At 37.1% G+C, this 12,046-nt stretch overlaps 1 protein-coding gene across 19 annotated transcripts in view; it reads left to right on the plus strand.

Moving 5' to 3' along the window:
- LOC127433921 (phosphatidylinositol-binding clathrin assembly protein-like) overlaps positions 1-12,046 on the plus strand; it is a 58,619-nt gene that overhangs the window by 12,763 nt on the left and 33,810 nt on the right. For all 19 annotated transcript variants that reach the window (XM_051686276.1, XM_051686275.1, XM_051686278.1 and 16 more), the window contains exons 3-4: positions 4,908-5,050; positions 10,334-10,409. In XM_051686276.1, the coding sequence (XP_051542236.1) occupies positions 4,908-5,050; positions 10,334-10,409 (219 nt within the window). The remainder of the gene's footprint in view (positions 1-4,907; positions 5,051-10,333; positions 10,410-12,046) is intronic.

Raw genomic sequence — 12,046 nt, forward strand, 5'->3', positions numbered from 1 at the left:
CACTCTCCTCCGTCAGTGTTTGTTTCTACCTGTTTTTCGATCTGTTTTTCTACCTGTTTCTTGGTCTGTGTCTCTTGCGTACTGCCCCCTAAATTCGGGGGTCAGAGAGTCTAAATATCTCAGTCATCAGCCTGTTTTGTTATTGAGTGTTTTAAGTGATTTGTGTCAATTCAGTTTCCTGTCGTGGAGTCTAGGCAGTTAGTAGCATCCTGTTGCTGAGTTCTCCTGTCCTTCTCCAAGAGAATAGATTTAAAAGGCTAGGGACATGTTATTCCATATTGATTCCTGAAAAATAAATCAGTTTAAAGGAATAGTTCACCCAAAAATGAAAATTCTCTCATTATTTACTCACCCTCATGCCATCCCAGATGTATATGACTTTCTTTCTTCAGCAGAACACAAATGAAGATTTTTAGAAGAACATCTCTGCTCTTTTGTTCCATACAATGCAAGTGAATGGGTGCCAACGTTGTGAAGCTCCAAAAATTACGTAAATCAGCATAAAAGTAATCCATATGACTCCAGTAGTTAGGTCAGTTTCTTCAAAAGTGATATGATAGGTGTGGGTGAGAAACAGATCAATATTTAATTTTTTTACAATAAATTCTCCTCTCTGCTCAGTCAATCTCCACTTTAATTTTCACTTTCACATTCTTCTTCTTGTGTTTTTGGTGATTCACATTCTTCATGCATACGCCCCCTACTGGGCAGGGAGAAGAATTTCTAGCAAAAATGGACTTAAATATTGATGTTTCTCACCCAAAACTGTCATATCACTTCTAAAGATATGGATCTAACCACTGGAGTCATATGGATTACTTTTATGCTGCCTTTATGTGCTTTTTGGAGCATCAAAATGTTGGCACCCATTCACTTGCATTGTATTGACCAAGAAAGCTGAGATATTTTTTTATAAAAATCTTCATTTGTGTTCTGCAGAAGAAAGTCACATATCTGGGATGTCATGAGGGTGAGTAAATAATGAGAGAATTTTCATTTTTGGGTGAACTATCCCTTTAAGGTTGTTGGCAGGGCTCCTAGCCTGGCCAAACTGGTTAGCTTGGTCTGTTGTGATGATTTTAGAGGGATTTCCTATGAATGCTGGGCACTTGTTGGTCGTTTTTGCTTCCTCATTTTTGTAAAGAAATTTGTAGGGAGGCACAGCATATATTTGTTTTGAAAATTAATTCCAAGCATTGAAGCATAAGCATTTAGATCAAAAGCTTTTTAAGATCATGAGAAACATAAATTCAGTCAGGTCTGTCTAAATCTTTGGTAGTGTGTGTATGCCAGTATGCAGCCCCATCCGATCGCTTACATTGAGATCATTGTCCTTCTGAAATCAACAGTTCATTGACAACCAACAGTTTTCCTGGTTAATTATTGATGTTAGTCATGCTCTCCTGGTAATGGCAGTTCATATGGTTTGCAAATACATTATGTAACCACAAGAAAACAGAAATTTTGTGGTGTTGTTTTGCATGTTTCAAAAGCCAACATCAATGGATGGATCAGTATTTAATATAGTCATCAACAATTGTAGGCTTACTTTATATTTGTTGTTCTGTATCGATCTGTTATTCTTATGTTTAGAAGCAAAAACATCAAGTTTTAATTTGAGTTGTTCCCTTCAACATATTTCATGAATGTAAACAAAGTTAGTGTAATATTATTCTAGGAAAACACTGCCAGTGCACATTTTGGCTTGTGACGACTTTATTTACTCTGCAGCCATTTCAGATAATGCACATCAATGTCAGTGCAACAACATGGATATTTTATTGCATAATTAGTTTAAGATTTTAAATGTTTTGCCTCCAAGTTGGCCTAAATGTTTGGCTTATCAGAAATGGGCATCTGTGCAGCTATCTTAAAGTTTAGTCTAGGGCTGTCACAATTACACAAAATTCCTCGATTACAAAATTGGCTAATCGACAAATCAAAAAAATAAGGCAGAAGTGACGTAGTCCATGGACGAGGGTCTGAACACATAATGAAATTAAGGCCTTCGAAAAATGTCCTTTTTTGTGTTAAACCATCAACGTTATTACGAACTTCTTATAGGCTAATTTATTCTAAGAACTTTAAAAAAAAAAAAAAAAAAAAACTTTTTTAGATTTTTGTGGATCCAGCCACAGATTCCCATGTCCCATCTTAAAGAAGAGAAGGTCACACAACTTGAGGATTTTGTTGCTGGTCATCATGTGACCATCACACTTTTGCATATTTTACCATTAAAGCCCCATCACGTCTATCTACACTCCAGAAAGATAGAGGTACAGACAGAATGGGCCGAGACCAACAAGGTGGGTCTTGACTGGGAAAGAGTCTTAAGATCTTTCATTCCTCTTTTTTTTTTTTTTCATTCAAGTGTGCTTGTTAGCTTCAAGTTTGTTAGTTTACAGTAAACCTAACAGTGTCCAGTTACCCTACTTAGGGTGCTAACAGCATCCAACATTGATTCCATACCATCTCCTGTCTGCTTGGTTTGATCTTTGGTTGTGGACATGTGCGTTCGTGGAGCCGTCATGCTCTGCGCAGGCGTTGTGTGTTGGCTCTGAAAAGTCTTTTGTTGTCACGTGGCCAGGCCTTTGTGCAGGTTTAAATGGTGAATGTTATCTGTAAAAGAGAGGGTATTCTGTAGACCACCCGTGCTTGCTGCTTTAATGAACGCAGCATGTTTTCACATCCCCACTTCAAAAGACTGCGTACGCACTAATATTGGGTGGCAATTTGCTGGGGAGTGTGTAATTACTCTTGTTTCTTTTGAAATGGTTTGTAGTGAGGAGTGGAAGTGTTTTTTGTCTTCTTTCATTAAATGAAGTTTACTCTTAATTGAATATTCTCTCATCTTTTACTCATCCTCATGTCATTTCAAACCTTATGACTTGCTTCCTTTTCTATGCAGTTACAAAAAGAACAACGGACATCTCTACTTCTCTCAGTAACTTTTATGAACGTGACAAGGAGAGTTACTAGGGTGGATGTCAAGAATCTCCTTTTAATTCTAGAAATCATAAGCCGACTTTGAAGATAATGCTATATCAGATCTAATTCCTAGGAGACAGGCGGTGGTGTCCTCCCTCGGTGGTGGGCTCCAGTGTGTGGGAGGCTTAATGAATGGCATGATAAGCCGCAACCATGAATGAGTCTCGCAGTGTCTGTGGTGTAGAGAGAGCCTTGAGGGATCCCTCGCTTTCTGTCTCTCAGAGCGCAGATGGCTGTGGAGTTCAGCCAAAAACCTAATAAAGCACAGGATATCATTCAGTGCATTTCTCTCACTCACACCGTGTCAGCATTGATTGAATGCTAACTCACTGACACCTTAGCACCACACACCAATCGCACCGCCAACCAGTGGTTCTCTGGAATTTATGTATAATCTTTCCATAAATGGGTTAGTCAGCTTTTAGTATGTTGCTAAATTGGAAACTGTGGCAATAAGTATGAACGTTAATTCGATTTTATTTTTTTTAATTTTTTTAATTTTTTATTTTTTTAACCAGGCATAACATTAGCGTCAAATAAACTCAATGAATGCAAAAGGCTTCCACAAAGAGACAAAATCCAAGCCAATCAGAACATTTTTATGTTTAGTCTGTACATTGATATATGTTGAACAAATGAGTGGTTAATTCAAAAGCTCAGATAAAGTCAAATGGTGTTCGCAAATTGTTATACTTCCGTAATGTGACACTTTACTGGGGGAACAGGATATTCAATGAGAAAACAAATGTAGGTCTATACTTTATCCATTCTGAATTGATTGATTGTGGAAAGTGGTCTCTATGTGATAGGTGGGAGGTTGGAGAGGACGGGTTGAAAAATAAAAGGGCTTGGTGACATCAGCTGACAAGGAAATTCTTTTCAGAGGCAGAGCAGATTTTTACATTTTTAAGAAATTGTTTAGAATAACATGCACTGATGAAATGTTCACAATAATAATTCAAATAAAGTAGTCCGTTTTAATTTAATGTAAACTTTAACATGGAGGAGTTGTGATTGATCATTTGTCGTGTTTCGCTTTATTGTGTTGTGTCAGGTTAGGACATGGTGTAAGTTGTTTTTTTTTTTTTTTTTTTTTTTTTTTTTGGGTGGGGGGAAACCTGGAAGAGTTAAAGTAGTTGTTCACCAAAAAATATTTCATAATTAACTAACACTTATGCCATTGCGGATGTGTATGACTTTATTTCTTCTGCTGAACACAAATGAAGATTTTCAGATGAATATTTCAGCTCTGTAGGTCCAAACAATGTAAGTGAATGGTGGCCAAAATTTTGAAGCTCCAAAAATCACATAAGTCAGCATAAAAGTAATCCATATGACTCCAGTGGTTAAATCAATATCTTCAGAAGCTATATGATAGGTGTGGGTGAGAAACGGATACATATTTTTTAATATAAATTCTTCTCCTGCTCAGTCAATCTCCACTTTAACTTTAACATTCTTCTTGCATACGCCCCTGCTGGGCAGGGAGAAGAATTTCTAGCAAAAATTGACTTAAATATTGATCTGTTTCTCACCCACACCTACTGTATCATATCACTTCTGAAGATATGGATTTAACCACTGGAGTCATATTGATTACTTATATGCTGCTTTTATGTGCTTTTTGGAGTGGCAAAATTTTGGCACCCATTCACTTGCATTGTGAGGACCTACAGAGCTGAGATATTCTTAAAATCTTAATTTGTGTTCTGCAGAAGAAATAATGTCATACACATCTGGGATGGCATGAGGGTAAGTAAAAGATGAGAGAATTTTCATTTTTGGGTGAAATATCCCTTTAAAACAAATGGTAACAAATGAAACAATTTCTGGTTGTTTAGTGCAAATACAAATGTACTGCCATGCTGACAGTTTGAATCATTAACATGCTGACATTTATAAACTCCCTTTCTCACCAGATCTGATCCAGTGCACCAATGAGATGAATGTGAACATCCCTCAGTTGGCTGACACGCTGTTCGAGCGAGCCACCAGCACTAGCTGGGTGGTCGTTTTCAAATCTCTCATCACCACACACCACGTAATGGTCTACGGCAATGAGGTCAGGCCCCAAACATACACTCACACTCTTGTACGCATTTCATCTTTAGCCTAGGCTATTAACAGAGCTTACCTACAAAAACTTTTTTCTGGTGGCCGAGTAGGTACAGTAATTCAGGTTTGTACTTGCCAACAATTTATATATATATATATATATATATATATAATTAAAAATTATATAATCAAAATTAAGTCATTAACGCATGCGATTAATAATTTTTTTTTACCACATTAATTTTTCATTAAAGTGATTCAGATTGGTAAATGTGATACATTAGACTCTGACATCAGCTTCTTCATGCGAGTTCTGAACACTGGTTGGAGTGGGGCAGAACATTTGCGATGTGTCCGGGGCACTGATCTATAATATAGAACTGGATAGCTGATGACATCATAACATTGAATTCACTTTGCTGCCATATTTGTATGCCCAAACATTCCAGTGTGCCTTTTGACTTAATAGAAAAACATCTCATTTCAAAGAGGAAACATTAGTTATTCAACCACCAGTTGTATATCTTAAATCTGCTTGTAAAGTCTTACAAAGCAAACTTCCTCCGCATGTAATTGTTTATTATTTATTTAGAGTCTGGAAATGTTCCTCCTTCTTAAAAGCCTGAGCGAGTATATCTATATCATAAAGTAGCTCACTAACTACAGTAGCGAACAGATCAACTTGTTGACAGATTTGTCACATCCCTTGGTTAACGTTGTGCTGCACACTGGGGCAGGTGGATGCTCTGACATTGCATTCTATGGATATCTCTTCCCTTGCAGCGAGTATTATCCATAATTATCAAATTAAAAGTCAATCACGATTGTCACTAGGGGTGAAATGTGACTTAAATGTGACTTTTTGTAGTCGGAGGTCGGAGACGGTGAAATGGCGGCGGCATCGGCTATCAGTCATTGAGGCTCTTTGGCAGTTGGGAAATACCAATATGGCTCCTCGAACACTTCTGGTGGCTTCACCTCCTGCTAGCAGTTTACAATTGTGTCACCAATCCAGTTCTAAATACTGTATATATCAGTGGTCCGGGGACATTATTACACTGACACAAACGGCACAAACAAACACGCACACTGACGCTTATGTATGAGAGATGAAATGATGGGAAAATTACCCCTTAACCCAATCCCAATCCTGAGACCCAAACGTGACCGCTGTGTGCGGTTTCTATTCCCCTTTTTTCCAGCTTTTGGATGTATCTGTTGATTCTCCGTGTGAAAGTGCACAGTGAATATAGGATATTTTAAGGAAAATTAGCCTTTAGTCCACATACGTGGCCATTGTGTTTAACAGCGTGCCGTTTCACGATAAATCAATTAATTGTTTAAAATAGCCAAAACGTAATATCCACGCATGTGGTCACGGGGTCTAAGGAGGTTAACACTTTAATGCACATTACAGTTTAACACATTTTATGGTAACTAGTTCTTTTAGTTAGTCACCTTTGACTTTGAAAATGTTTAATGTTACTTGAAGTGGTGCTATTTTAGTGCATTTCTATCTTTATACTGTGGATTGCTTTGTTTTGAACATGTTTATAAAGCATTATTGTTAAATATTGTTTTCTTTCCTATGAAGTAAATGCATTTTGACAGGAAAAGAAGTTTATAGAGTCAGATTTAAGCACTTTCATATATATATATATATATATATATATATATAGTGACAATAGTGTTGAAAAAATATCATTATAAATCATTTAAATTATATTTTTATATAATAAATATTTAATATTTATCATTAAACATTGATTTCTTGAAACAAATACAATTTTAAACAAAAAAATGTATTATGTTTGCATTCATAGCTGAAAACTGTACTGTAACTTGCGGATATAAACTTCAGAAACACCTTTCAGGGCTCAACGCTAAGGATTTTTTCTACTGGCCCGGTTGGGCCAGTGCTTCAGATTTTACTGGCCCTGCCAAAATTTTCACTGGCCCCAACACAAAAATGATAAATAGCTATTTTTACCATCATGGCTTTAAAAATGTGTCCGAAGATAAATAATTTTTACATATATTATGTTTTTAAGACAATGTCCCACAAAATTGAATCACATTTATAATTTGCAAGATATGATTTATGCCTTATGTAATCCCATATAAGCACTTTACAGATATAAATACATCATATTAACCTCAGCCATACTGCCATTCACACATGAGTTTTTAAGTGAAGAGTTCTGTGGAGGAGATGGTGTGTTTTCGGTCACCCGTTTAATCATGCTGTCATGCAACTTTTGGCCATGTGTAGTGTATTCGCGCACAGGATCAAAGATTTAATCACTGAGTTAAAGATGTGATTATTGTCTGAATGTAATAAACATATGAATCCCTGAGAAGAGACTTGCTACTAAATCGGTTGTGGCGTGTAATATACATTAGGGAGATATTAGGCCTAATCTGTGAATTAACAGTGTGTACTGTATATAACATGAAATCAGACAACCTAAAGACCAACACAGACTAATGCACAAAGCACAAATACAAAAATACCTGTACGGTCCAGAAATGAGAAATGTAACTGGTGTTTCATGAGGATGATATGAAGTAGACTGTTTTGAATATTCATCTACATCCTGCAGCTGAACAGCTCTGATAATAGTAGCCTAATAGCCATAGTGATTTTGCTTCTTTTCATATCAAACGCTATTATTATGTCGAATTAATGTTTACGTTTTGAAACAAACCTAATTAAATCTATACTTGCATTTTGGATATTGAGCAGCTTGTGATTTCCAGACACGTGTATAACTGGGGTTTAACAAAGTTTATTACGTCTCATTCGGCGCTTCATCTCTAAAGGCGAATTAATGAGAGAAAATGTGTTTGTTTTTTTACTGTGGGATTAAAACTAGCGCTCTGTCCCTTTACGAGAGCGCATGCATGTTAAACATTCTACGCTGCACGGAGAGAGTTGATGATGATGATGATGATGAGACATATGCACAGAGAGACATGGATTTTCAGTCCTATAGAAAGAAACTGTTGATGTCTTGTGTTGCAATGTGTGAATTACTGCTTTTCACCAACATGTAAAAACAAAAAATGTGGGGATTTCACGCACGGTGAACACGGAATGTGCGGGGATACCTAAAATGTTGCGCAAGACGTGCAATCCCGCTACGAAATTCATTAAGTGGGGTTTTTCCCCATCTATTTTCTACACATTGGTAATAGCTGCTGCTATGACACTTGGAAAAGAGTGAGGACAGTATTAGGAGAGTGCACTCGGTGTCTGCACACGACTGTGCCTTGGCGCATCCAGTATATTATGCGCTTGCGCATCTTTGCGAGCTAAATATAATCATGCTTGCTCATCGGTTAGAATACTTTGTTTGCTTAGTGTAATTTTTGTGCTCTCTCACTTTTTGTTTTCTTGCACTAGTGTTATAAATGCAGCACTGGCCCGATTGGGCAAGTGACCGTTCTAGCAACTGGCCCGAATCTCTCTCTCACTGGCCCCGGGCCATCGGGCAGTCCTTATTGTCAAGCCCTGCCTTTAGTGGAAAATTATGTCCAACCCATTTTAACTGATGCTTCCAAGACTATCACATGTCACTCCAGTAATTTAAACAAAACCTTGTCATTGTCAGCCGGCTAGATAACACTACCTTGGTGACATTTCAAGTGATAGTTCACCCAAAAATAAAAATTCTCTCATCATTTACTTACTCATGCCATCTAAGATGTGTATGACTTTCTATCTTCTGCTGATCACAAACAGATATTGTGGCCCTGTAGATCCAAAACCAACTGGATCACTTCAGAAGACATTGTTTAAACCACTGGAGTCTGATGGATTACCTTTATGCTGCCTTTATTCACCTTTTTCCTGGGGGTCTTACTGGGGAAACTAATGTGAGTGGGACTTCCGCCGGAAGTCGTTCTATAGTATTCCCTAGCTCTGGCTGCAATCATTTTAGACCCTGTTTACAGCTGGTAATATGACGAGTTTCGGATGATCCGATCTCAAATGGTCAGTGCTAAACATAGTTGTAAACGGGTTGCAAAGTGTATTGTGATTGTCTCACAAAAACACATACAGAGGTAGTCAAAAACCACATCGCATTTGAGGTTTAAAACGCTGGCCTGCTGTGTCCCGAACAGCAGCGAAGCACCACCTCTCTCCAGAAAATCACCTGCCGAACAAAGTTTAAACTTATTTGCGGATTTAAAAGGAAATAACCTTCCAATCGGAAAAATTGAAAAAGCGATTACATACCCAAGGATGAGAACTTCACGGCTCTTCCTCAGTGTGTCTGTCTGATTTGAACATGCAGAGTGACGAGATGACAAGCATACACATCTGAAGCTGAACTAACACAGGTGCTCCACTGAAACAATGATAATTTTGCTTGAAATCTTGCGTTTGTGCTTAGATTAAATCTCAAATTTTATCTGGGAGAAACAGCATGCCGGTTTTGTTTGCGCTTTCTTTGTCTTTCTGACTTTTTTGCAGTTTATTATCGTTGAGTAACACACTGATGTAGTGATTGATATATGTCGTCACAAAACCATACACGCTTTCCTCAAAATCCAAACACCACAATGAAAGAATGAATAGACGTACACCACAACAACAGCAGTGTTAACTTAACAATGGAAGTAATGCCCATATTTCTCGCTAGCATCACGGGACGTAGAAAAAAGGTGGATATGCTTTTTGGCGCTTCAAAGGCCTGATTACCATTCACTTGCATTGTATGGAACTACAGAGCTAAGATATTCTTCTAAAAATCTTCGTTTGTGTTGTGCAGAAGAAAAAGTCATACACATCTGGGATAGCATGAGGGTAAATGATGAGAATTTTCATTTTGGGGTGAACTAACCCTTTAAAATCCGCAGAATACCACAGAATTCCCTAAACAACAATGTTCAAAACATTACAGAAAACCAAATATTTAAGTATGCAAGGCATACTAATACAATACAGCAAATCACTGAGACGAAAGAATGTAAGCATTGGCCCAATACGGTAAGTGACTGTTTCGTCAACTGGCCAAAAACAATCACACTGGCCCCATGACATCCTTATTGTTGAGCTCTGTGTAGCCTGACTAAACAAATCCAGGCTCAACTCTGACTTACTGTTGGCATTTTCAGCAGTTTTGTTTTAGGACTCAAGCTTAAGAAGTTAAATCTGCACATCTGCCCAAGTCAATCAGTTAAACCCTTGTGGCTTTGACAGTGCTGTTTATTTATTTGCATGGTGACTAACTTAAGAATAAATTCACTGAAACCCAAACTCTTTGTCCTTTTATGTTTACAGAGATTTGTACAATATCTGGCCTCCAGAAACACATTATTCAACCTCAGTAATTTTTTGGACAAAAGTGGGTTACAAGGTAGGTTCCGACACTTCATTAGTCATTTTGTTCTTTCAAACACATCCCAGCTGTGTCAATCATTTTCATCAGCGTCTAAACGCAAGACAAATACAGACATGATGAATATTTGAGGAGCTTTCAGAGTATACAGAGTACAGATCTTAGAACGCTTTAAATTTTCACACTTTTATCATTTTAATGTTAATCATGGCGAGATGCGGTATTAGAAGGATTGGGCAGTGGACACATTAGGATCTCTCTCTCTCTCTCTCGCTCCCTCCTCTCTCTCCCTCCCTAAACTCCCCTTTGGAACCTGTTCAGCAATATGGCCAACTTTCAGCTTAAAGCACTAGTGGGCTTATTTACCGAAGGCTTTTCCCATGTTAACAAGCTGCCTGGCAGCCAACACTCACAGGAAGAAGCTGGGGAATCAGTACAGAAATATTCCCTTCTTAGGAGAGTGTCTTTCAAGAAGGGCTCTGGAGATATTTTCTGAAAGTGACTTGACTTGATTAATGTTCTGATTCGACTGTTCCCTTATTCTATACTTTAACCTTTACCCAGATGCTGACACTTTTACTTTTATAGGAATTCATCAATAGCTTTTAGTATTTGTAATACAACATAAATGGTTAATTTTATTTTCTATGCAGCAAACATCACTAAGACTATTGTTTATTCAAGGGGTTAGGGTTTCTTTTAAAATCACAACATTAGCACTTTTGACTTGCTAGTAAGCAATAGGGATGGGTAAAAATATAGATTTTCCGATGCATCGCGATCTTCATTTGAACGATCTCGATATCGATTCTTAAATCCCAAGATTGATCTTTTACTCTACGTGCAGCCCTTCACTACAATGAGAGAAAATCACTCACATTTGCAACTATGCGACTAAAAATGTATATAATTGGCAACTGTCTGGTAAATGTTTACATTACACTTACCAGAGAATGAATTGTGTAGTATAGTGGTGGAGTATTCAGCAGCAAGATCCTTTCACTGCGTTAAGAGTAAAAGTTGTTCCGTTTTATGTGTTTCCAAAGACGAGATGCACGTGACCCATTTGTCACTGAATAATGTCTCTTTTAATACCCTTTCTATTCTTTACAGTCAGTTGTTGATCATAAACAACAACAAAAAAGAAACATTTAATTCTAATCATGCATAGCACAGATGAGTTAAAGCCATTCGAGTCTCTCGTTAACATGCGCTTATTTAAAGAGGCTGTTTACAGAAATGCAGGATTCCCTTAAAGAGACAGTACCGACCGGTTTTTAGCACGTGTTCAACAAATCAATGTAAATACCTCTAAATAGTACAAATTATGCAATTAAATGTTTACATTATACATAGATTTATTCATTTTTAAAAAGCTAAAATGTGACCAAAATGATGAAAAACTTATAAAATATCATTAGTAAAATTAATATTTTCATATTGTACTTAGTTAGAAGGTCCCATGTACACTACCGTTCAAAAGTTTAGGGTCACTAACTCATTCTTTATTTATTTATTTTTTTTAATTCACATTTTAGAATAATAGTAAAGTCATCAAAACTATGGAATAACATAAATGGAACTATGGGAATTATGTTGTGACTAAAAAAATCCAAAATAAATCAAAACTGTGTTATATTTTAGCATCTTCAAAG

The sequence above is a fragment of the Myxocyprinus asiaticus genome, chromosome 43, assembly GCF_019703515.2.
Source record: "Myxocyprinus asiaticus isolate MX2 ecotype Aquarium Trade chromosome 43, UBuf_Myxa_2, whole genome shotgun sequence".
In the NCBI taxonomy this organism is placed as follows: domain Eukaryota; kingdom Metazoa; phylum Chordata; class Actinopteri; order Cypriniformes; family Catostomidae; genus Myxocyprinus; species Myxocyprinus asiaticus.